The sequence below is a fragment of the Gobius niger genome (genome assembly GCF_951799975.1).
Source record: "Gobius niger genome assembly, chromosome: 5".
NCBI lineage: Eukaryota > Metazoa > Chordata > Actinopteri > Gobiiformes > Gobiidae > Gobius > Gobius niger.
The window spans coordinates 27,513,988-27,541,523 of NC_136856.1; the positions used below are offsets into that span (position 1 = coordinate 27,513,988).

Genomic DNA, 27,536 nt, shown 5'->3' on the forward strand with positions numbered 1-27,536 from the left:
AAACCAAACAGTCAGCATCAGCCCAGCACCTCCCTCCCTCCCTCCCTCTCCTCCTACTCCCTCGCTCTTACCCACTCCCCTCACGCATCCTCCCTCCACTCCTGCGCCGCACACAGGCGTAAAAATAGACACGTGTGGGCTGCACACCTACGTCAACGGGTGCACTTGATACAAAAAATTGCTAATGGGGGGGGGACAATGCCGGAAGAGGGATGTGGAGATGGCATAGATGAAAGCAGGATGATAGATGAAAACTGACTCTTCAATTCCAGATGAGCGTCCTGTATTAACTAGCAAACGAAAAGTGTCTTGGATTAATGTTTTGTGAAAATGATGCTGAAGTTTAGTTTGTTGCGAGAAATGATACAGGATGTTTGAGGGCAAATTCAGACCACACTTTTTTTTTCTCACCCTACAAGTGAATAAGGGAATAAAGCAAAATCCAAGTTTAAAGGGGTTCTAAAAATATATATATTTGGCTTTCCAAGTACCATCAGAACCAAGGAATAAAATGTTCAAAAGAAGACCAGCCCAAAAGAGGACCCATCCATCCATCCATCCATTTTCTTCCACTTGTCCGTTGCCGGGTCGTGGGGGCAGCTGTTGGAGCTGGGCCAGTAGGTCTCTCATAAGGGGCTTCTGAACTGCTCTTTGTCTGACCCGTCACCTAGGACCTGTTTGCCATGGTATGGTATGGTATGTTTTTTATTTAGACAGGGACAGTGCACAATTTAACATTGACCAAAAGGAAAGATGCATTGCACCAGGTTATAGCAAAAGTGCTAATTTCCACCTGTAGTCCCTGGGCAGGTTGATGTTACAGTACAAAAACTGATTTTAAATGTAGATGAATACTTGACCATGGATTTATATGTTTTGACATAATTAAAAACATACATTTAATTTAAACAAGATTGGAACATTAGAACATTTTCTACCAGTCCTTTTTCTGGGTGAACGGGGAGGGGAGACCCAGGGGCACGAAGCCCCCAACAACAGAGCTCCCAGGATCATTCAGGTGCTCAAACCCCTCCACCACGTTAAGGTGGTGGTTCCAGGAGGGGCCAAAAGAGGATATTATATATAATTGTCACTAAATGAAACAAAGGCAGGACTTACTGACATTGGTACGGATTTAAAATGTCTAGATTTTCGATTTACTTTCTCTTTGCCAAAGCAATGCTAGTATTTTTTTTACTACAATACTGTATATATAAAAAAGATTTTCTGTGCACTTTTATAGCTTTGTATTCTATTGTTACACTCTATTATTACACTCTCATCAGTGTTTTTTTGATCCGAGATATGAACGAGAAACACCATCAAATAACATGCCGAGATGAGATGTTTCAGTAATTTTATGCAGTTGGAGAAGACGTTCCACTTTTCTGTGTGAAAATTTCTGCAAAACGCCACCCCAGCCTTGCAATCAGCGCGGCCTTACTGTGCAATTTCCTTCGAGTCTCCCAAATGGGCAGCTTATGTTGATTGTATGGCGTGTTTTAAGCTGTTATTTTGGTTCGCTTTCCCTCTCTGACGGTATAGCCTCGGATTTCAGAGCCGTCCCTACTCGAATGGGATTACGCCGCTAAAATCTCTCGCCGCCGTACCAACTGCTGCCATGACAACAGCATGGGTGCTGGGTGCCACGGAGCAGGAGTGTTGATTGTGTGCGTCTAATTGCAAACCTCTCGGCTCGAAGTGCGGCGTGCGGCTCGGATGTGCCCCCGGCGGCCACGTGAGAACGCAGCATTCTTATAAAACACCGACAGGTATTTTATAGTCGCCAACAAAATATCACTGAAGATTTTCATTGTGTTAAGCAAAGAACTGTACACATTAATGTCTTTCTTATGGGCCAAAACATATATTTGATTTACTTGAGACAATGCTAGGGTTTATAAAATGAGTACGTAAATGTTGATGTGTGTTGAATTCCCCAAAGAGAAGTAGTACGGCTATCAAAACAAGACTTTAAATACTTAATTAGCACCAAAACAAGGCTCATATGGAACTAAATTAAGAAATTCATGACACAGACAGAACTTATGGAAAGATCTCTAGGATTTTTAACAGATTGATGATTGTGGCTTCTTGCGTTATATATATACTGCAATAATGATAACTTGGCAATATACTGTACAGCCCTGGTTAGAAGTCAATTTGAACATTTGTGCGCAAATTATACTTTATGTAGACAAAAATGTGAGGTCTGGGAGTCCTCTCCCAGGGAAAAAAATTCAAATGAACTGACAACATTTTGGGGGATTTTTGGAGTAGCATTAAGAGGTATTTCATCTATATAGTGCACAATCGTTTTCTCTAAATCAGGGTGCCAGACTACTATACTATACTATACTACTATATGCTTGAGGGCTGGATTTTGCACCCTCGGCCTTATGTTGCCTCTCCGTGCATTACTCTGGCTAATGCCAGTCTGGGAACCACAAATTTATTTTCTCGTAGGAGAGGTGTGGTTTACGATTGTCCATAGCCGTTTATTTGACACTACGAATGCCTATCATATGCATCTGCACGTAGCCAATCATATCAATTGTGCCAATGACATATGTCGAATAGTGTGTCATCGTCTTGCCGTCCCTCCCCGTTCTGTGATTGGTCTCAAAATCCATGTGATCCAAGATTTCGGACATGGTTTCCATGCTGATGAGCAGTTCAACAGTGTCCGCAACATTGGTTAAAAGTAAGATAGTTGGAGCAAAGAGCCACAGAACAACTTGGTTTGCTAAGAAAGACACTTAAATACAAGTAAATACACCAAACGCTCTAGTGTCCAGAGGCTTTGTTGTGAACAATTACTCCAGTATTTCGCTTTTTATTTTTACAATTTTCCAACTGTTTTAACGACACACAATAGGCTACTAATGATAATTTTCACATTAGCCTAACCACATTGCAGTGTAATTAAGAGTACAATACAGCACAGCACCCCCTTCTAATGAGTTCAATTCTATACTGCCGATTTTCTCTTCCTTGCTATCTTTCCAAACTATACAAAAATGTGACCACCAATACGTACATTCGATATTCTGTCCCAGTTGTCTGTCTTGTTTATAATATAGAACAGAGTAGTTTAACCCTTTCCACTCCAATCTGACCCCTCTTATTACACACGGCCTGCCATTCACATTATTATTGTTTACTGAATGGGTGTGCAGCTGTGTGGCACTCTGAATGTTGTTATTAGGAGGGGGGGTGAGGAAGCTACTGTTATTGGCATACCGCTATAACAACTATGCGATTACGCAGGCGGGCCCAAACCACTCATTATACTACAATGACAACAGGAAACAGCTAGGGTTTGATGTCTCACTTTAAAGACAAGTGAAGGCAAGTGTGTCAGGAACAGTAGTGTACTCACCGCAGTGAGGTAAAGGAAAGATACGATTTGTAAATTGCCACGGTTAAGGCTGAGGCTGTAGTTTATTATGTAGAGGAAGTGCAGAGGTGGCCATTTTTATGAGAATTTTGAAGTTTTGCTTCTCATCTTAAGAGGCTTCATCAGTAACTACTGAAGTCTTAGCAGCACAATGCATGGATACTGTTCTAGTAGACAGGGGTTTACTTTAATAATAGTTTCACCCATCGGCCCTCCCTACTAGAACATTATGAGTTCAACCTGCTGCAAAATATAAGTTGCCGATGAAGCCTCTCAAAATGAGGGGCAAACCAGTATAGAGAATTATACCTTTGAAAGAGAACCCTTGAGAACCCTTATACTGTGAATTATATCAGACAACAATTTGCTTCTTTGCACTCAAGATACAACACTTACAACAACAAAAAACTTTAATCATTAATTGGAAATCATTGCCTGTAACTTTATGGTATTCAAATGTCATATAAACAATGTTAACTGTTTTGCATCAAGTATGCTGGTTGTCACACACAGTATTTTCCACTCATCTGTCAAAGCTAATGCAGCTCCTTAATGCTTCATTGCATTTTTATAGAACACAATGACAATTATTCAATTATAATTCTAACTCCATTATTAAGAAGACTTGGGAGGTAGATTGATGTGTCTGAAAGTTCAAAACAATTTCCAGTTTGAGCTGACATTAATTGCATACCTTAGTGGCGTGCCAAGAACATTGTTATTCTTGTGTAAGAGGAACAACATCCATGATATGCACTAGAGCAGCGAACTTAAAAAAAAAAAAAAAAAAAACGTTTAATTGCATATCTCGTATTTTTTTTTACTTTTACGTTCCCATTTGGTCATTTCTGTGTTCTGTTGAGTAATTGATAGAACCCCAAAATATCCTCATAATTTTTTAAAGTGAAGAAACCACCACCAAACCCGTTCTGCACTCAAGTCTGCGTTTAACTCAGCACCATTGACTTTAGCGTGCCGTTTGCTAAAAATGCTGTTTTGCATCTTATTTTGATCATGAGTTGTTCCCCCTGTGGCCACAAACAAATCCTAAAAAGAGCAGTCCCTACCCCACATGAAATTAAAAGGTAAATCATGAAATATCAAAGCTGCGGTGCCCAGATGCAGGTCTTTACAGCTTAGTATCCACTTTTAAAATCATGTTTCAATTCTCAATGAAGATTTTTGTGAACATATCCAGAAGCGATGACATTTTGAGAGATGACCGGCGATTTCATTTCGGCGGCGGATATTTGTGCAGCGCTAATACGCGCGCTAAACTACAAGGAAACCTCATTAACTTTCACATGTAACAAGTAAAATACCTTGAAGAATCCAAACAAGCTGGAAAATTAATGAGCGCTGTAAATCACCTCGTACAGTTTCGCTCGGCATGAATCATGTGTTTTGTCACACTTTCCCGAATCTCAATTTTCTTCCCATCATGCATCACCGCCATCCACATCTGCTCCGTCTGCACGTGGCTGATTTATGCCTGGGTCCGGAGCGCTTTATAAAAGTTTCAAAAATGCGAAACGGGCTCCTATTTTTTGACATGTAGCCCGGGCCGAACAGAACGAAGGCTATACTGCCCCGCTCTCCCGCTGAGATGGGAATGATTTGGGAGTGGAGCCGGCCGATTGGAAAGACGACAGGGAAGTGGGTCAAAATTCGGAGGAGCCCATCCTTGGACTTAAATGGCCGGAGGATTTGGAAGGACTCCAGTGAGAAGACGACAGTTTGAGGTTGAGATAAAACATCAATGGGAGAAGGCACTTAGGCTGATTAAACAGTGCGGCAAAAAAGGGGCTGGATTTGTGGAGTGGACAAGACACATACAGGATTACGTCAATATGGGGTTTTGTGTTATGAAAATATAAGAAGGAATCAATGGACATGATGTATGTAGTTAGATAATACCAGCCGACACACTGGCCACACATGCTGCAGTTAAATTCAAACAAGTAATGTAGCAAAACGTCAAGGCAGTTACAAATTAGGCAATACAAATTAGGGCTGCATTATGTTCCATATTTTACATATTTTTCATGCATTCAAGTGTCAACAGTAAAATATTGTGTAAACTGTCTGTTGTACATGAGTTGTCCATTGACAAATGTTCTTGAGCCATCATCCGTACTCTGTAGTTTAAGTGTTGGATGTAACACCTCTCATTCAAGAAGCTTCGACAGCAGTAGGGCTGCAAGGTTTATCGATATCAGATCGCAATCGAGGTTTTGATTATTACAATAATCGAACCTAAAGAGGCTGAGGTTTTCTTTTTCTTCTTCTGTCTCTAGCATTTGAGGGATACATGTTCACCAATCAGGAATTTGAGGCTTACGGTCTCAGGTTCAGCTGTAAAAGGTCTGAGTTTCCATTAAGCAGATTCTAAAGTGTTCAGATAGATGTTATGTGATTCCATCCCGCGCTTATTTTAGTCACGTGGCTGTCCCCCAGAGGTACTCTGAATGTCGGGGAAACTCCTCCAGAATAGGGCGTTGTGCACATAAAAGCTGAAAGTTGTGAAAGTAGATCATTGTGCATTGTTCTGATGTGGGGCAAAATCAAATCAAATAATTGCAGATATTGCAGTAGCAATATTTGTCTGAAAAATTCAATGAGGTTTTTTATCAAAATCGTGCAGCAGGTGAACTTACGTATCTTGCTGAAAATAACCTAAATCATTCACGGAAGGATTCATGGATGCTACATACAGTATATTAGGGTGGGCTAGAAAACCTGTGCTTTTCAAATCGTCTGTACGTCGGAAGCTATTTTAATGAGCTTGTTATGAGGGCTGAATGCTGCGATTTATTTCACGGGTTGAAATAGTCATAATCCCTGTCCCTGGCTTGTACTGCATCTTTGATGTCTCTATTGCTGTGCGGAGGGGGGAGCTGACAGGAGGTACTTTGCCAAGTACAAACCTAATACACTGTATAAAGTCATGCTTTTGACACTTGGGGGAAGGGGACTCACCACAATCATCTCTGAAGGCTCTAGGACGATGCACTCACATCCACGTCTGAGGCTGCCCGCCGAACGTTTGCCAAAACTGAAAGAGAGAGGAAACAAATGTCAAAACAAGGGTAAAGGGGGTAAACGTAATCATTTCAACTATTTTGCTGTAATTAGAAAGTCATAAGGCATAGAACATTTTCCATGGTTATCAAATGATGTAAAATTACATCTGTTATCATACAAAATAATTAATCTTTTGAATGGCCAAAATAATGTGGGAATATGGCTGAAATCCACGAAGAGTCAAAATTATTTTAAGGTAATACATCTCTTGAAGTCTCATTAAAGCTGAAAACATTTAGAAAAAAGGTAAAGTTAAAGTTGCAAAACTATAGTTCCATCAATATCTTCTGCCAGAGGTCTGAAGCAAAAAAAAAAAGCCAGTAGTAACTTTCAGCGTTCTTTCCGTAAACAGCCAATAATAAATTAATCGCCGAGTTCAGCTGCTAAAGTTTTACACCCAGGCACAGACTTCACTCACAAAAAAATCCCACCCCTAAGAACGCTTATGAAAAAAATAGCAAGTAGCAATGCGAAATGAAGCATGTTCCTTCAGCCTACAGCATCAAGAAGACTTTTTGATCCAAATCAAGCAGCATGTGCCAATGAATAGTACAGGAATAGCAGCCGCCAAAATGAGAGTGTTTATAGATATAGAGCCAAAGAAAGCAATGGGTTCACCATATTAAATATTTACTATGGAATTCCTGTATAATGGTCTGCATTAAGGTACAGGGCTGCCTTTCAGCCATGAGCCGTCCCACCGAAGGAAACCCCGCTTTTGGAAAACTCCACTATTACCAACGTCACAGAGGGTACAGTACGGCTGGACCTACACATGGGGACATGAATATTAAAAGTATAAAATGTCTCTATAGAGGGCAGCAGCCATGGAAACACTAAAGCAGGAGGACTTCAAACTTGTGGACCGGAACAGAGAAAGGAGTCTTTGTCCGTAACGAGAGCTCGGGGCAGAGACACAGCGATGCCCTTGTCTGGTATTTTTAACATGTTGTGATTGAGAATGCGATCCACATCGACTTGGCTTTCTGATTGGGTTTGGGAAGACAAACTCAACAACAGAGTGACTTTGTGTGACGGCCTAATGCCGAGCGCACCACTGTTTGCATGAGATAGATCCAGTCAATGTTCGGCCTTGTCAGTCAACATGGGAGATTTAATGCAGGCTTACGGAAATGTAAATGTTTAATTGAATAACAGCAGTGAACAGCATTAAAAGGCATAGTATTCTTACTTTTATAAAATATTTTTTTGAAATTGAATGCTGCCTGTATTTATGCATACATTTAAAAAATGAAAATGATTAAATTTTTATGTTCTAAAATATAAGTGAAGGTATGATATTCTAAGGATAGAACTGGAACTCATTGCCCCATGTACAGTACGGTTGCACAGTGACAGTTATAGAGCGTGACCTCTCTTATGCCACATTCTGTGCCCATTTCCAATAATGATGAAGAAAGAAACAAGAGAAATCAGAGAAGACAGTTTTTTTTACCTATATCTTAAAGAGACTAGATGCAAGTTGGTAATTTTATGCTCGCTACTGCCACCTCAGGTATTACGCGTAACTGCAGTCTATATATTAAACGTGTGCATGACGGCACTTCGGACCCGAGGTAACAACTTTTTGAGTGTCAGTGCAGGATTTTAGAGGCAGTTGTTGTGAATAGGTCTGTGGCTCATTCTACACACCAGGACATGGCTGGAACATGTAGGGGATAAAAATACTTAGTTTTCACATTTTTAAACTCTGTATAATCCCTTTAAATATAATTGTTTTAACTATGTTTTACTGAAATGATCAATCTAACCTCTCATACACACTTCAAAACTATTGACGAATTAGAACAAAAAATCTACTCTTTTGAGTCTGAATCCCATGAGTGATCTGAATTTGGAATATTCGGTTTAAAAGACATTGTTGAAGGAAAGCTCAGCAACAAGTACTTGGATGTAAAGCATACATGAATTCCCAGGGTATATTCTCATGGATTAGATATGAATGCCCAGTGGCTCCCTGCGAGATAAAGGATATTTATTCCAGAAAACATTGGTGTATGATAAGACTGCTTTGCGCCCTAGTTACAACATGAAAGAGAAATATCCAGTCATGTCCAACCGAAAATTTGTCAGACATTATTCACCAGTAACAGGAATATACATCTTTCACTCTACTCCCTTTTACTGACATTTCTCCCCTTTTGTGCTGCCCTGTTGACTCACCTACACCCTGCCCCTCAGCTTGACCAAGAACAAAATTAAAAAACTCCAGGTTCCTCGCATTCCTGTCTAAATGAGCATGTACTGCCTGCCGCGGCGCACTCTACCTGCCTGAGCGAGTAGAAACAGAGAGGCGAGAATTCATCAATCACAGCGAAACATGCAGACTCCTGAGCCAGCGGGGACTAAGCACTGTCGCGCTGTGGGCTGGTGGTCATGCGAGGTGTACGTAATGTGCAAATGGGAAGGGAAATAGATAAAAAAGCAAAGATGAAAGTTGACACATTTAGACTGGGGTGAGATAGTCAGCCATATTTGCGTTTTTTTTTTTTTCTTTCATTGACGTGAACTGTAAGACAAGGGGGTTCTATATCGCCAATAAAGTTTGAAAAGCTTAAAATTAAAAAGGAAATAAGCCAAACATAATGACAGGCACTGAATTTAGGCAACATTTACAATTGTTTTATTGTTTGTTTTTAAGAGAACTGTATAGCGAGACAAGGGCGTTCATTGTCACCTGTAAAGTTTGCAAACTTTTCTAATGTATTAGACAATTAAAATGACCAAAAAATGCAACTCAAATAATCCAAATGTAAATGAAGTGAAAAGTGAAAATGAAATGTAAAAAGAAGTGACACCGGGATTCAATGTGACCAACAAACTTTGCAATAATTAATCAAAAAAATGAAAAATAAAACTGCATTTGCTACTACCTGACCTTGTGATGGTACTAATAATAATAACATTTATTACCACCAATGAGCACAATAAACCGTTTCATGGCAGGGCAAAGATGTAAGGCCAAAACCCTTCAATAAAGATTTTTTTTTCTGCCAGGTTAGTGCTTACTACAAGTGACATGTAATTTACATATGGATTATTCAGGCACAAACCCTTTCACTTTGTGTCACATACATATCTCAAACTGTTCATTTTGTGGGATCTCCATTTAAACGTTATAAGCATAACCCTCATGTCAGCTAGCATGAAGCATAACAACAACAAAATAATGAAAAGCGAAAGGCTGGATAGTTCAATCTTGGCATATTTTCTCTAATACTCCTCGCCTGTCCAAACAATCTCAATCTGGCCTCTCCGTTAGAAATTCCAAGCATACTTCATCTGTCAGCCTGCCCATCACTACGGCAAACAATAAGACTCTCACAGCAAATCTTACCTTCACTTTGAAGTCCCTTTTCACCAATACATCACAATTTGTCTATAGACCAGACATCCATTTGTGTGGTTATATTCCTTGGCATGACATTATAGAGGTTTAGGTTTAAGGGTTTTGGCAGGAAATGTATATATAAAAAAAGAATGCTTCCAAATCGACATGCATGCTTGAGAGAAGACTGAACTGCTAAATCAATACGAGAATCACATGCATTTCAGAACATGTTAAGTTCTAAACTACAGGTTTGGCAGAGACAGGATCAATCTCTTACCAAATTAATTACAGCGGTGGCTGGTTAAAAATATCCAAATAGCAGTTTTAATTCGATTCTAATTCATCTTACAGTCCTAATAACAGTCTTTATGAACTTCTAAATTAGCAAATCGTGAAATGGTACCCAAATAACAGTTTCCCTTCCTTTCAAAGTCCATTTAGCTTGCCTGGCTGTTCTGTCTCCATTCTTTCAGAAAGGCTTTGTTGCGTTTTGTGTTCTCTCCTCTTTTGTCAGCTATTCAGTTCATTCTCTGCTCGTTGTGCACTTTTTTTTCTTTTTTTTCGACGCTGCTGCAATCGTCTTACTGATACCTTTATAACAAACTGTTTGACAGGTTTGTTTGGCCCCACGTGAAAAGCCACAGTCTGTCAGAGTGACCTGCTCTCAATGTGGACAGACTAAACAAAAAGGGCCAAAAGGGTTAACGCTGAGGCCGGCTGTTTGTCGAAGCCCCGGTTTAATGCGTGTTCAACTTGTACAGCGCTGAAAACAGTCAAGGCCCCAAACGGTGACATTGTAGAGACTTAGTCAGGAGAGTGACACATTCTGGGATTTTTTTTTTTGCTTTCTTGTAATCTATTTTGGGAAAAGACGGTTTGTCAGCAGAAAGGGGTTTCAGAAACAAAAGAGCGATTTTGATCGTGTTGGAGAAACATCCGGGTTGGTACAAGTTGGGGAAATAACAAGCTGGGAAACTGTTATGGCAATTTACAAACAACTAGAGCAGCGTTTTCGCCGTTTTCAGAGCGACTGCAGCAATATTCGAAAGGAATTTGATGGACCACAATAAAGTTTCAGGAAGCACTTCAATTAGCCATAAAAGAATAGAGGCAACATGAGAAAGTTACTTTTTTTAGCCTTCATTTGACATGCTTTCTTCCTTCAGCCTACCCCCTTTGAGCTTCCATAACTGTATAATGCAAAAAATTAAGAATGTAAACTGCACAAATAAACTAAACTAAGCTAAACAATTAGCAACAATTAGCAGGTCAGAAGGACTTAAATGGAAGTTTTAACTTATTGTGCATTTTTTGGATTGATGAGGAAAACCAGAGCACCCAGAGAGCAAACTTAAACTTATGGTCCGTGATTCGAACTCGAGACCTTCTCGTTGAGGAGAAAGTGCCAACCAATCAGGTACAGTGCAGCAATGAACAGGTCTGAACAGAAATTGTAGCTTTCGTAGTTGTATAGATACTGTTACAGTTAAGGATGCGCCGATCCGCTTTTTTGAGTTCCTGATCCGAAACGGTATGCAGGTGTTCGTGGCAGTTTAGCACTACTAGCGTAGCTTAGCGATAGCATGAAGGCCGTGAATCTGCGGTCCTGGATTTGCAGGTTTACTGCCCGTCTTTTGTATCGAACCTGATCTAGTCCTCAAATCTGATCCAATACTCTTAAAATGCCCGGATTGGCTACCGATACTGAATATCGGATCGACCCATCCCTAGTAACAGTCTAAATAAACGTGACTAACTCTCTCCTATTTGAATTGCAAAAAAAAAAAAAAAAAAGTTGTCAAACCAAGAGCTGTAAATGATTCTTGCAGCTTTCATGCAACTGGGCTCTTGTAAACTGGAGTGGGCGTCCGCTTTCATCCTCATGACTTCATTCTCAAAGTGTCACAAAAACACGGCGTGCCACCAACTGCAACCCACTGGGGCAGGTCCAATCATGTCCCTCTTCCACATTCCCGACATTTGCCACCTCAGCTTCCATTTTACCAGAGGCGCACGCTCCTGGCAACGTGCGATATTAACGAACGGATTATGGAATTTCAGCGAGGAGGCGGGGCGTTTTCCCCCCAACGTAGAAACGCAGTCTCTGGAGATTAGTCCTGAACAAATACGCAGGTGTCAGACGTGTTGTGTGGGTGAAGGGATCTATAATAACAAACAAAAAACTGAAGAGGGGGAAAAAAAAGCATTAACTTGGAGGGGAAAGGTGCTCCAATATAACACCGACAGTGGAAGTTTGGTCCGTGCAAATACTTGTACTCTTCTATTAGCTCTACTAATGATGTGGAGATGTGAGCTCGAGCTCCTGGCAATTAATAATTTAGCACTTGCAAATTTGTGCTGCACTGGCGCGCCTGGTAGAGTACATGGAGGACTCTATATACACAAGAGCCTGTGATAAATTCTTAAGCTTTAGCCATTTCAATATTTATGAGTTATGCTTGATTCCCAATAACGTTTAACAAGCTTGAAGAACTTGGGAAGTAAACACGAAGATGATTTCAACATGTAGATATTGGAATTTCGGGTAAAAATATATTTTGGACCACAAAATATAGTAGTTCATTAGTCAAAGCGTTCGTCAACAGATCTCGATCCGATTTCACAAGTTTAAATCTCCATGTCTCCAACTTGTAGCGTATGCTTTGACTCAGCTATTCACACATAACGCAGCTCTGACTTCCGAACTATTGACTCAGATGTAGACGTTTGAACACAACTCACAATCTTGCTGCGGTATTGTTTCAATGAGCTTCTGCGACGTCATAGTGTGTGACCAAAGCGCAAAGCCTTGTCCAGCTCATTCCAAGGATTCTCAAAGTTGTTCAGATCAGACCACTCTTTCACAGTGTGAGTCCGATGAATCCTGGCTTTGTCATTTCAGAGAACTACAAGCGAGACCAGACATGTACGCTAGACATCTATGCTATGGCTGTCTTTACTGAACCACAGTGATTATAACGTAGAGACCATAGCAGTTACTTACAATTTGGTAAAGATTTTGCCCTAAACAATTGAACATATAATGAACATCCTTTGCCTTTCTTTGCTGTGCTTTACTCAGAGTCACTACAACTACTTTCCTTTTTCTCTAATCGCTTCATTTAACCTGCACACACCGACGCTTGATTCTATTATTTTTTTTACAGAATAAATTGTCTTGCTTCATGAAAACAGCAAACACTCATCATGCCAATCTTTCTTATTTTGCTCCCCAATCTCTTTCGCATTCACGTCCACGCTCGTTGCCAATTTTCCGGCGCAGAGTCGGAGACAGGCAGCACACTTCTCATTTTCAAATTAAACCCTCAAGTTGCTGTCAGTTGACTTGATTGACATCCACCCGGCCTGAGCGCCCCTCTTGCACGCCTCGTTATACAAGAGCACGGAGTCTGGTATGCCACCGCACACGCATCAGCAGCCTTTAGCTTCCCAGGGTCACTCCATAGCACCAATCCAAACAGGATTCATTATGAAAACAAATGTAATCTTTTGTAGAAAAGTTTTTTTTCAGTTTGAAGAGAACCCTGGGGGCATTCAGCTCGTCTGACCATGATTCACCCAAAAAAACATACAAACTAAACTGAAGGGTACGATTGAACATGCTTATTCATCCTGCATTTTTACTTCCCGATACCGATTTTGGTACTTTGGGTTTGACTATCCACCGATATCTGATACCAAGAGACTTTCTTCAGTGGTTGACTGTGAATGAAAAAGTGAATGGAACTCTTTGCAAACAGATGGATGTTGCACATCAAGGGGTTTTCTATTCATAAACTGTAATGGAAATACATTAAACAAGGATCACTGGACTTTTCTACACTAAATATCCTTGGCTACATGACAGATATTAACATAGACAACTCACAACATAAATTGATCTGATTAACAACAATGCGATATTACGCTATCAGTTCTTACAAACACAGAGACCCATAGTTTCTGTCCCAGCCTTGGGTAGTACCAAGCTGTGGTGTTGTGAGTGTAAAACTAACTCGGCGATCACATTTTACGGGTTAAGAGCTTCAAAATGAGCATGTCCATAATCATTATGACTAAATTGGTAAAAGTTATGTTTTTAAACGGTGAGAGCCTGTATCGAATCGGTGCATGACTAACATGCTTTTGTGAAATGCGTAAATGGGTTTATGTTTCTGTCTACAGTATTTCCCGTCGGTTTTCGTTTGTCACTATTTTAGTTCGTTAACTTAAGTCGTGTTCACGTTGCCAATATTTACTTAGAAAATCATCAATACAATTTTTCAACCAATCATATTCCATGGCTTCAAATATCTTTCGTGCAGAACTTATTGGTAGAATTTGGGGGACCTAGTCTAAAAAGGAAGGATTTTTTTTTAAAACTACTCATATGACGGTATCAAGCCAAATCGGTCCATTCTGCCTGACTGAGCATAGCTTTAATCTTGGGGGTGAGGTGGTTGTAAAGAAGGGATGGGGCTGTGATAAGCTCTTTAAGTGTGGACATGGAGAGAGAGAGAGAAAGGGGGGACACAGGTTATTTTAAACCTGTTGTTCTCTGCCCAAGGCTGCTGATTGGATGTCTATTTTAGGTCCGTTGGCTTCAATGCACTACATGCTTACAGATCAGATCAGATCAGATCAGATCCATGCTGTCATTTGGTTGAGGAGTTAAGACTTTGATTCAAAAACCATAAAATAAAATCCAAAAATAGCATTGTTCAAACCAATTAATTGTCAGTGTGATTGGACTTTGTAAGGGTTGACAGAATTGCAACGCTAGTTCCAGAAAACGCAATAATTAATTCTAATGGTGTGAATGTAGTAGTACGTCCTAAGTATCTCTGGTGGTGTAACATATGAGATGGAAATTCCATCAACAAAAAGACTTTTCCGTTTTTCCATGTCGATAACCAAGTCTTTTTATGGACCTAACTGAAAGTGGAAATAGGGGGGGCAATGGTCACCTGTCTCTCTTAAGCCATTTGAGAGTGGACTGGTGATCCGGCGCCTGAGCGTTTTTAACCCAAGAAGGACAAAGATTAAACCCCAGAGTTATGCAAGAGGGCAGGCCGGGGCAGCCCAGCGTGAAGCCTGGGGGAGTGGGAGGAAAAGGGGAGTGATTGGCCACTGCTGTTAAAGTCAATAACCCCTGTATACCTCCAGACCTGAGTGATTTACCAACAGGGGCTCCGAACAGACCGACAACTGACTGCGGACCACCTTCCAAACATAAACACCATTCCGCGCAGTTACAGCATAAGCACCGGGCCAGCCTTTACAGCGCTGTGGCTAAAATAAGCTAACAGAACTGGAGTTGACCCTGCCAGAAGTCTGCGATCTGCCCGTGACAACCGCACCTGCAAATTTGACTTCACTGGTATTGACGGGACAGCGGGACCAAGGCTGATATTTTGATGAAACTCTGGCGCTCAGCAACTAGTCAAATTAATAGCTAAGGTCATTTGAAAAACTTATTTTTGTCTTGTGTGGATGCTACTAGCATGACAAGCTAGCAACGAAGGCACACCTGTCAGTTCATACAGGGCACAATGGCTCCAATAACATGTAGCAGTGTGTTTCATTTGATATTTTGTGACTTGCAAACGGGACTTTTATGCTGTAACAAATACTGATATATTAAGCATTTTAAAATGTAAGGAATATGCTTTATCTGACATGAAACTGTAGGTAATATAATGGGCTCGATGCACGGAATGTGGGGGTAGTTGTACTATCTATTCTCTGCGCTGTCCTATTTATTGTACAGTAAGTCTTACTAATTGAATAACTTGTGTGGCTACAAATATGCAGCTGACAAAAATAAATTCCTCCGGATCAATAAAGTATATAATATTCCATCATATCGTTCGTTTTTGGCTAACTTCCTGTTGGCTAGTGCAGGGTGAAGGCTACTTCCTGTCCACATTTTAACGTAAATTGAAAGCAAAGATATAAAATAAAATGAAAAAAACGGCTTAGTGTGTTTCATAAATATTTCAGATGGTGGTGCCATCTTAACAATTGTTAAATTAAAGTTACTAGCAGCTAGCTTCATGGCTACAACAGCTACAGTCACACAGAAGTCTCCTCGAGTGAAGTAATAACATCCCATGTAAAACTTTATCCAACATTTCGTAATCTAGAGATACTAATTATTTGAAAATCCCAGACTTTAATACATTTTATTCATCAATACTAAAAAAAAACAAAAGTTATTTTATGAGACAAATGAAACAAAGGCAAAAGATTAGCTAAATTGGATGGAAGTCAATGTTTTAGTAGAAATCAAGTGACAAAATGTGAGTAAAACGATCATTTGTCGACCCTTCAACCACTCAATATAGCTCCACGACGGGTAGCCTTGAATACAATCAATCATCTAATCCGGCAGTTCTCAGACTGTGGGATACTTATTTAATCATTTTGATTAGAGGTTTATTTATACCCACTGAAGATATTGCTACTGTAAGTCAATATTAAATCTATTTTAGACCTGGTGTAGCCCTGATTTGATCTAACCCTTATGGTACTTGGAAGGTCAAATATTTTAAGAGTTGGTGCTGATCTAATCCAATAATACAATTGTCAACCCAAGAAGTACTATTCCACAATTTCTACAGCTCAAATGGTATTGGAAAACGACAACAAATCAATTACACTGCATCTGTTATCCCCTCTCGCAGCACAGCCCCTATGTTTCACTTTCACAGTCACCAAACTCGGTCTACCCCAAACAGCGCGCACTCCCTCTCTTTACTTATCCTGGCAGCACGCTCCGCTCACTGTCAAAATAGCTTCAAAGGCATGCCTCAAATTCCACTCCATAACTTTCTTTTCCCCCAGCAAGCGGCTCCCGACTTGGCGACCAAACAGATTTTTAAATTGCCAACCACAAAACTCAATCGCAGCCGCAAAAGTGAGACATTTCATCCAAAAGTTTTTTTTTATATATAAACTTACCAAAAATCCTCTATCTTGATAGTCCAATACAGTCCGCTTTCTAAAATATTCCCAAATTTTGTGTCCAATATAACTCAGAGTAAGTCCCGAATAATGGAGTTCTGATGTGCATTTTGCTTGCTGTCTGCTTGCCTGTGAGCTTGCTTGAAAGTGTGTGATCAGCTTCTGGTCATAAGCTCCGCCCTCTCTCCGTCTAGGCCGCCGCCCCCCTTTGGCTAGGACTGAGTGCAATGCAGTGTTGACTCTTGCCAGCATTCCAGCGTACGAGGGACTTCCTGCTACACAGTTTACATCTCTGTCAAAAAGGGAGGAGTGTTCGGGAGCATGTGAATGGGGCAGGCATTGGTGGCCCGCGAGCGACGAGATGGTTTCTCATTACACACGGAGGCAGGACTGGTTTGGAATATGTAAAAAAAAAAAAAAAAAAGGAAAAAAATGGAAGGAGAAATTACGTAATCAAGCTGAGGAGAAGTGATATGTGTACAGTGCTTAGTCAAAATAAGGGTAAGACAAGAATAGAGTGCTGAGTCATTGAAATGGCACCCGAAGTTCCTTTCTTTATCAAGCTCCAACTCAGTCTCCCCAAACAGTGGGAATGGGAATTTAAAGAACCTTTACTTTACTTTACTTTAACGTTAACATTTTCATATCGTTTCTATTCACCTATTCTCTTGTACAGCTTTTTGTGATTCTAGTTGTGAAAAGTGCTTTAGAAATAAACTTTACTTGCTTATTTACTTACTTAATACTTACTGTATTAAACAGTACAGTCCAGGAAACCGGTCCCGTAAATAATTGTAAAAAACATAGTATTGAGTAGTAGTTATACTGTAAATTTTATAATAGTGATACGACAGTGATGTACTGTAAAATTATAATTACAGTGACTTTTGGAGTGTTGTAACACTAGCGTTATTCACAGTACAGTAACTTACTGGACACCAGTCAACTGTAGGTTACGCTAACATCTACAATAAACCTTCACAGTGAACAAGGAAAAAATTCAAGTACAGGGCCTATGAAATGCATATGCACCTTCAGATTACTAATTCATTCACCTACTGTACTGAATATTGTGCTGTAGATTTTAAAGGGACTATACAGAGTTTAAAAATGTTAAAACTAAGTATTTTCCTCCCCCTACATGTTTCAGCCATGTCCTAATATGTAGAACGAGCTCAGACCTGTTCACCACAACTGCCTCTAAAATCCTGCACTGTCACTCAAAAAGTTGGTACCGTCATGCACGAGCTTAATGTAGAACCTGCAGTTACGCATAAGACCTGAGGAAACAAACAACAAGTAGCAATAGGGGGAAATGAAAACCTGCCCTTTAAACTGTTAATATGCTATTTTTGTTTTCATTACTTTATTTTTTTTAACCACAAGGTAATTGGAAACATCCTTGCAAGGGCAATTTTCATTTTTTTTTTTAAAGTTGCAGTTAAAGTTAAAGACAGGGGCTTTAAGGGATCACTTGGACGGTGGAGCAGGTGAGGTTAGGCAGCAGGTGAGACCATATGGACCTTAGTTAAGCTCCCACAGTTTGGATTGTTAGGGCTTATGAGCAGATGGCAGCAGAACCAAACAAGTCTAAAGCCATTTTCCAGAATAACACCAATTACCATAAACAGTGAAAGTTCAAAATTGAAAAATGAATGCCAATGGAAATTATGCAGTAACTTCTATAAATACAAAAAATTTACGAATCTGTAAAGTAAGTTGAGCAGCACAAAATCATGTTTTGGGTCGATGAGGAAATGTTCATACATCTCATAAAACCAGTAGTCCACAGCGTCCACGTTCATAGCTCCTGAACAACAATCATACCCCAGACTACTTAATACGTTTTCCAACATAAACAGGCATCTATTATCACTTAGTCACTCTCATTTCTCATTACATGGTGTGCCTGGGCTGCCGCCACCTGTCGACACACAGTGCTATCTGACCTTTCCTATTCGCACGTACAGGCTGAAAGCTGACATCCATTTTTCTGAGCTGATGAGGCACAGGGGTCATGCGTGGTCCGGAGTGTAGAGATATAATGAGCAACTGCGTGACCACTGCTAAACACTAGCGCTAACAGCAGTCACACGTACATGGCACAAGGAATACTTACATTTTAACGGGTTGACTTTGCAAGGACAGTTGAGACAGTCCTCATCTGTAGATGACCAAGTCGCTGACAAATGCGCAAGTATTTTGTGAATAGCAAACAAAGCACTTTTTTAGGCTACAGTTCAACACACACAAGCTGTTTCTGCTGACTGTCCAAATTTGCTCATTGGAAGAAAAAAAAAAAGTTCAGTTGGTTAAGATTAAAACCCAGATGTCCTTTGTCATGCAATATTCTTCTCTTGGCCTGGCACAATGATAAAGATTTGAACATCAAGTTTGCAAGATGATGGATTTAAATTTATAAAGTGGGTTGAATGTCCCCGAAAAAGGAAGTTCTAGCCTTCACAAGCTTCACAAAGCACACTGTATTTACTTGATGCATGGGTCTTTTATTTTCCTTTTTTTCCCTGATCCACAAAGACAAAAATGACCCACTCATTCCTAAAATGTGGGGTTTATGTTTCCACCTTTAAAGCTGCTGGAACCTGGACATTATAAAAGCAACACTGCGTTAATGCCATTGCACCAAGTTTTAATGTGGTGAAATGACTCTATCATGAGCTGCTGAGGACACATTCAAAATCATGTGAAGTTTGTATCCGATCCCTGCAAACATATGACAGAAGCTAATCCACTCATAGTCGCAGCTGCCCCGGTGTAGACTGACAAATGAGCGGCTGCAAATCTGTGCCATTGGCCCCTCTGACCACCACCAACCCCTCACACTACATTCACACAGAGAATGTGTCTAATAATCTTAAAAATCCATGCCCCCACTGTTTTGCATAGAGCTGACAAGCGAAAAAATATGACTAATACCATATTGCACTAGAATTGCAGCGCTGAAGGTATGAACTCAGCAACTTCCCCCTGACTGACATGAGCAAATACTTTCTACACTATCATCACTGGCTATACAGAGCAGTGAGGACATGTCCGCGCCTCACACCCATGTCCAGGCTTGGATACAGTTTCCCCGCCCTGGCCCAGTCTCACGGTGGGGCTCTCCACACTGCCCATTTACCGACTGTCTCGCGGATCACATCTCACTACGGCTTCACCCGCGCCGGAACTGCTGCGCCAGAAAAACTTTGGCGAAGGCAGGCCATGGAGACGGGATCGATTTCTCCGCGCGCTGCCAGCACATATATGAGGGCAGGGGAGGAGGCATTTCTGGTCAGGGCACGTCTGAAACCCAAATCTCCACGTCTTTAAAAGCTTCAGGAAATCTCGCCGGAGCCTTGTTCGTTTCCTTCTGTCACACTCAGCTTCACCCCAGAGTCACTGATCTGTACGATTCCCGCTTTTGGATAATGCAGTGCGCACCGGAGTCAAAGGAGATTCAGTGAACATGTGATTATGCTTTGCGGAAAGTTACAGACTACAGACACAAGGAGTTAGGGAGGCAAAAAATACGTGTTGTTTGCTCTTTCAAAACAATGGTCTAAGATAAACTCCTACCTTATCTTATTATATCTTATCGTTTTATATTCTTTGGTTTGAAAACTGAAATGTATGGTTTGTGTCATTAGCGCAAATGCGGCTCCTAATGTAGCTTATCAATGTTTTGAAGATGTAGCCTGTGCACTGAATGTTTTTGGCTAACTTCCTGTTGACCAGTGTGGGTTAAAGACTACTTCCTGTCAATGTTAAAAAAGAAAAAAAAAAAAAACATAAAAACTTACATATAAGTCAAGATGAGTGTGTTTCATAAAAATAATTTCCAACCGTGGGGCTATTTTAAAATGTGTTAGCGCCAAATTAACGCTAGCCTTTAGCTTCACTGCTAAAACAGCTACGGTAATAAACACAGAAGTGAGAACTGAGTAAATAATACAAATAAAGTGTATTGTAAGTAATAATGATAATAATAACAAGAGCTATTTCAACAAGAAACAGCTAATCCTCTATCGGAATAAAATACAGACAGGAAACAATCATTATGCTAGGAAGTTAGCATCACATTTCACAGAGCCTATTGTTTGAGCAAGAAGGCGCAGGAGGAAATCTCTTTGGAGAGATACCGGACTAGGCCATACCACAAAAAGGCTACGAGTAGGATCAAAGAGTGTGGTTAAATTTTGGATTTGAGCATCTTTACCACCTCCATTATGGCCTCGTAGTTCAATGGAAAGATGCTATGTCATAAACTGACCAACAATGACGTTTGATTGACACAACTCTGGTGATGTATCTTCCATTTAAATGACTAAGTGTTTTCTGACAGAGCTGTTTTGACACTGCTGTCACTTCCCTCCTCCCTGTCACTCGAATGGGACGGTTTTCGTGACCTCCAACTCCCTCTGACTTCGATGTGATGACATTTCAAAATATTATGTCAATGGGGGAATATGTCACACCGACTATTTCCTGAAACGCGGGGCGAGTAGAGTGAGAGACAGGAGTCATGCAAACTGGGTGTAGACTAGCCTTTTAAACTTTATGTCACGGAGTCGGATTTTCCATTAGTGAAAATATAGTTATAACGTAACAGTTGCGACATTGAACGCAATACAGTGTGAAGGAATAAGACGTATGCCGTGTCCAAAATGGTAGAGTAGTTGTTCACTGAAGTTCATTTGACCTTTATGTCATCAAGAAAGTGCCAGAGAGATTCAAAATTACTTATTTTCTCGTGAAGTTGTGACCTGACCCACACGGGCACAGAGAGAGCCTGTACTCTGCACATAAAGCCATCACCCTGGCTAGAAGTTGAACAAGGGACCTCCTTGCTGTGAGAAGAGAGCACTAACTTTTCCCACAAAATGAGCAAGTAAGGGAGACTAACTTTGCAAAGATGGGGCTTAGAGAGGATACATCATGACAATGGCCCGAAAATCATATATTTCAGTATGGGAACAGCTTTGCACTTCACTCATTTACTCAATATGTTTTCGGACAAGTTAAGCTAAAGTATACAGTGAAATGTGGCCTGCCAGTTAATCTCAAAACCTCCTTGAGGGAAACACACAGTGGGCCAACCACATCCATAATTAAATTGGTTGAGTCTAGTATTGTATAAGAAATGCATTAAAATCCCAGAAGCAAGCTCCAGGTTTACACTGTCCATGAAATGCAGAGAAAAAAAACAATCATTAAAACTCGAAGGAAGAAAAAAAATCACGTGGGGTGGTCTAAAAGTTCATTTAAAATCTGTATCATCTGCTGAAAAAAATACAGGTTGAATGGTACAAGTTAGCAAATCACAGAAACTGCAATTATTTAGTTAAATCAGTATATTCTTATTAGGGTATGCAGATTAAATTGCAGCAAGGTATGGGTGTATATTTTGAGTTGAAATGTACTTGTTTCATTTCAACAGAGCCTATCCATGCACAGCCACATGATGCTAACTTCCTATGGTAATGACTGTTTTCCGCCACAGTTTTAATCCCTCTATTTCTTTGGACAGTCGAGTCTCGCTGAAATAAATATGTATACAGTATGTGACCAAAAGCATGCAGCTGTTGGGTAATCACTTATAACATATGAGAGAAAAAAAATTAATTCAGGATGTATTTTACCAGAGCAGACATACGGTAATTTGATGTAAAATGATGAAGTGGCACCACCATCACCAAACTTTCTTCAATAAATAAATAATGAGCCTGACAGGACTGTAACTTCAGTTTGCACTTAACAAGCCTGTGTGACAAGTTTCTGCTACACTGTACATTATTCATTCACTCAGCACTTGGTAGTAAGTTACTATTGTAGCCACTTCCGCCCAGGGGCAGATTGTCCATTTACCACATGGCTATAATGTGTTTATATCCTGATGTCTTCTTATGTCAGTGCCCTGGAATTCTTTCCTTTCTTTCTTTAAGCTGCCCCCTAGTGGCTGGAGAGAGCATTCTGGTTATTTCTTAAAAAAAAAAAACCTTAACATTGCACAGGAATGGGCTAGAGACTTACTTTTTTTTGACAAACTCAGGAATATGTGCTCTACAAGTCAGGGGCCGGATTAAATCATCTCACGGGCCGCCTGTTGGAGACCTCTGCTCTAGACCCTATTCAATTTATTCCGCTCCACACACTTGTGCCTCTTTTTGCCACAGATCGGCACTTGTGGTGTACTGACACTTCTGGTAGAGCGTGAAGTCCGTTCACTAAGTGGACAACGAAAACGAAATGTTTGCCTCTAAAATCTGCTGTACGTCATGGCAGATTGATTTGTGTAAAATGTCCGATTTGCACGAACAAGTCAACAATGCACTCTGGGTGGCCAAATTGGATCAATTACCATACAATATCCCTATTACCACACAACATCCCTATCCCTTTATACAAAGCCACGTAGGTATGTTCTAAATGTATAGCAGTAGATAAGACACAAAACGATGCTCCAGTGTCGCTTGCATCACTGTTCTCAAAGAAACTAATTACTGAGTGAATCCCATTGCCCTACTCTGAGCCATATACGCTTACTTAACACTTTCTCTCCTCCACTGCCACTGCTGAGCATTAACTTTAATCTGCCCATACCTGCAAATCCCACCGGAGCATCCCACGCTCTCACCTTGGCACTGCGGGAAGAGGTTGCACTTAAAACAGTGCGGCCCAAGTCCTTAAGTTCTAAATGTTATGCGGATGGTACTTGGTGACCCCGGTAACTCAGATCCAGGACAATCCAAAGCGCGGAGCGAGGCCGTAGGTGTGTTATGCAACGCTAATGCATGAAAAGATCGCTGTTCTCCGGACGCCCACAAAGAGGGCTCATGTAAGAGATCCTGCTCGTGAAATGGCAGCTTTGTGAGTGAGGTGGTAGACAAAGCGGCGAAGAAGCAAGGGCGATAAGAAAGTGTGGCATGTGGTACTTACGGTGTCTATATTACAGTAGAGAGACAAGTCAGGAAGACTCTGTACGGCTGCATTTTCGGATTCCACATCACATTGACGAGTAGTTACACGTGGCTTTCATTCATTCACTTTTTAGATAAGTATTTTCAAACACATCTTGATCGCTATCTTATATTTTCTTTGTTAGAAAAAGAATGCTGTATTGATCTAAAATGGCGCATTCAAAGTCACCCATGGCTTCCTCGCCTCTGTCCCTTTAAGACCCACCTTCCCTCACTCTCCATCAAAGAGTGTGAGAGGTCGACCGATATGGTTTTTTCAAAGGCTGATGCCGATTTTGAGGGATTTCATTGGCCGTAGCAGATATTTTTGGCCAATATTAGTATCTTTGCAATTCCTAGAACTCGGTCCTGCACTTTTCTGGACCGAGGTGTCTGATGTGTTTCCTGGGATTTGCTGTAACCACTCCTCCAGTTTGGACGTCACTGCCCCGAGTGCCCCAACGACCACGGGCACCACTGATGCTTTCATTCTCCAGGCCTTCTCCAGCTCTTCTCTGAGCCCCTGGTATTTCTCTAGTTCCTCATGTTCCTTTTTCCTGATATTGAAATCACTTGGTATTGCTATCGACGGCTTTCCTCTGCTCCTTGTCCACCACCACCATGTCCAGTTGGTTCGCCATTACCATTCTGTCCGTCTGTATCTGGAAGTCCCACAGGATCTTGGCTCGGTCATTCTCTACCACCTTTGGAGGTGTTTCCCACTTTGATTCCAAAACAAAAAATGGGAAGTCTTTATCTCGCATATAAAATCCAATCCGAGGTGTACAAACCTGTGACCGATATTCACTGCGATGTTTCTCAGCACCCCCAAGGCCATAAAGACTGTGCTCTTTCCAAAGCAAAAAACTGGAAGTCTCTATCACTTTCAGTTCCGGAGATATCGGACCGATATATCTGTCAACCTCTCATTAGTATCAGAAGAGGCTGCAATATAACAATTTGAGTTGCAAATGCCAATGTTCTTGATCAGTATGCTATGATTAATGTCCTCTCTGCACAATTAAGCAAGTCTTTGTCACCTCACTCATTAGAAATCTTAAGCACAGCATAGGCTGTCTGGCTCAATATTTCACAACAGACCCATCAGATAATTTGCAGGAAGCAGCCGATAAGACGTTTCTGGCCATTTTCAATTCCCCTTTAATAACTATAAACAAGAACTAAAGCTCAGGAGGAAGCACTGTTTACTTCCGCCGATAAGAGAGACAGCTTTTTGGCGATATGAAAAGAAATGGAAGGTGCCGGTCTAAACTTAGCCCTTTATCTATGCTAAATAGAGTTTGTCTGCAGGAAGTTGTTTGATCGTTAGGTTGTGTGAACCAAAATGGCGATGGCTCCTACCTGCTCCTGGGCAGAAACATGGACTCCTTGATGAAGACAGAGCCCGATAAGAGGATGTACCAGCAGCTTCCAATGTCGTCCGGACTGAAAACAGACAAGCAGAGATGCATTTGTTAATTGGTAACATTAGGCCAACGCAACATTGATATATCAAGGTTGCAAAGTTGAGATGGCATTGTACGTTGACCACTTTTACTCCATTACATTTTAAAAATAAATATACAAACATAAATCATTGAAAAGTCAATAAGTGGTGCTTTAGAGATGTGCTGTCAATATTTCTGTTTTTTTTATCATAGCAAGAGTTTTCAGAAAGCAGTCGGAGAATTTTTTGGGATGAAAGGCAAAACATCTTCAGTTCCTTCCATCCAAAATACGTGCTTGGTCAAGGCTGAGTCGAATGGCTCATGTGCAAACAAGAGCGAGCGACAACTACTTGGGACATGAACCTGAAGTATTCCCCACCAAACACCACAGCAGCTGCAGCAGATGTGTTATAAGCCTCACAGTGACATACATGCTATTTAAGACCTATTGGCCTTCCCAGTTCTATTGGATTAATTTGAAAGGCTGAGACGCAGCCGGCGCTCACATGGCTACTTAACATGTGAAAAAAACAGAAGTATGCAGTTCAACACTCCGGATTACAGCTGTTTGACTCGATTATGCCAGTCTGACTCCACTCTTAAGGTGACATGAGGCTTTCCTTACAATGCTGTTTCAGCAGGTGCGGAGCCTCCGCAGTGAGAGTATTCATAAGCTGTTGTAAACGTGATCACTAGCCACAATGGTAGCACAGTGGTTAGCACTTTCTGTGTGGCGTTTGCATGTTCTCCCCGTGTCTGCGTAAGTTTCCTCCGGGTTCCAATACAACTAAAAACATGTACAATGGGTGAATCCTTGAGTCAAGTGATTCTGAGTCTGGCTTCAGATCTGGAGACGCCTCTGCGGGCGCGGCAATGCCGTCACCCACTGCTCCTTACGGGTTGCCCCAGCAGTGTCGAAAGGATGGATCAAATGCAGAGGACAAATTTCCCTACGGGGGCAAAAAAGTATACTTTAACCCTAACCTTAACTAGCACTAGCCACGCTGGCATTAGCGAATTGCGCTGAGCCTATTTATTTATTATTTATTATTAAGTTCTGACTGTACTACAAAGATGGTATGGCCTTAGAGCATGATCCAATATGATATATGAACTGCGAGTTCCCTTGTGCACATATTTCTACAGTTCTGGCTCATAGACAATGAGGTTTGACTGATGTCTGTCCCAACCTGTGGCCGTTCTCGCTTGTTTGAGGCTCGCTGCGCATGCGCAAAGTCACCTAACACGTATTTCGCAAATGAGGAATTCTTAATAACCCAGTCCAGAAAAGATATATTTTTACTACATGTACTGTCTTTGTCTTTGTCTTAATAAAAACAGCACAAAAGACTAATTTCAAATTAAAAAGTATGTAATATGTTTTCTGTCAACTACAACTACACACTTTGTTTATTGACTTAACTTTTAACAGAAAAATGTTTTTAAGTGTGGCAATGACTAAAACAAGTACTCAAAATACACACCCCACACATGGTTTTAGTCAACATTTTAAACAGTATTAGAATGAAAGTGAATGCTTATCAAATGAATTACTTAATATAGTATAACATCTGTGTTTTGGGGAGACAGTGCTTGCCCATTATGGAGTAGCCAGTTCAAATCTCGCTCAAAGCACATCCCGTCATTGTGTCCCTGGGCGATGTACTCTGACCGAATTGCCCACAAAATGACAACAGAGATTATTTTCATAGATGATGATTCTTCTTACAAGTTTTGTCCGCCTCTTTGCAGAGTCCCTTGAGCTAAAATAAGATAGCTGTTTTCCAGAGGGGTGAGATGAAAGCCGTATTACGCTTGGGAGAGAGAACTATGAATGAACTCGAGATTCTTTTCTCATATCATCCGGCCCACATTGGCACCAGACAAGAGAAAATTAAGTCTAGTAAATAAACTCCAAACGACCCACGGTTAAGCAGCCATGTTGAATTATGACCGACGCATGGACATTTTCAACTATTTTCCTGTAGCACTGGTGGTAAATCGCGAATCAAGTCAAGCTTCAAAACCCTCCAAAGCGATATATCTGCGCAAACTTTTCTCTAACTGTCAGTTTCGATAAGCGACGCCACTCATTACAAAAGTCATTACGACTCTTACTTCCCTCGCTTGTCCATCTCTCTTAAAACCCTCAGCTCTGGGATTGCGAGGAGATTATCTAGCACTAGCGAGATACAGGACAGTCAATCTTCCATACATGCAAGATTAGCGGAGATGTTAACCTAGCGCGCGTAAACACATTCAGCCGAGACAGATAATGGCGGCTAATGCTTGGTTTCATGAATATGCAGCCGGCCAGGGGGCTTAGC

General features: G+C 40.9%; 1 protein-coding gene across 8 annotated transcripts in view; it reads right to left on the reverse strand.

Moving 5' to 3' along the window:
- rapgef2b (Rap guanine nucleotide exchange factor 2b) overlaps nucleotides 1–27,536 on the reverse strand; it is a 169,048-nt gene that overhangs the window by 79,322 nt on the left and 62,190 nt on the right. For 7 of the 8 annotated variants that reach the window (XM_079557229.1, XM_079557228.1, XM_079557226.1 and 4 more), the window contains exons 4-5: nucleotides 25,124–25,207; nucleotides 6,380–6,455 (exon numbers count right to left, since the gene is read on the reverse strand). In XM_079557229.1, coding sequence (XP_079413355.1) covers nucleotides 6,380–6,455; nucleotides 25,124–25,207 — 160 coding nt within the window. Of the gene's footprint in view, nucleotides 1–6,379; nucleotides 6,456–16,799; nucleotides 16,941–25,123; nucleotides 25,208–27,536 lie in introns of those variants that run through there. The other variant, XM_079557230.1, reaches the window with a different exon arrangement.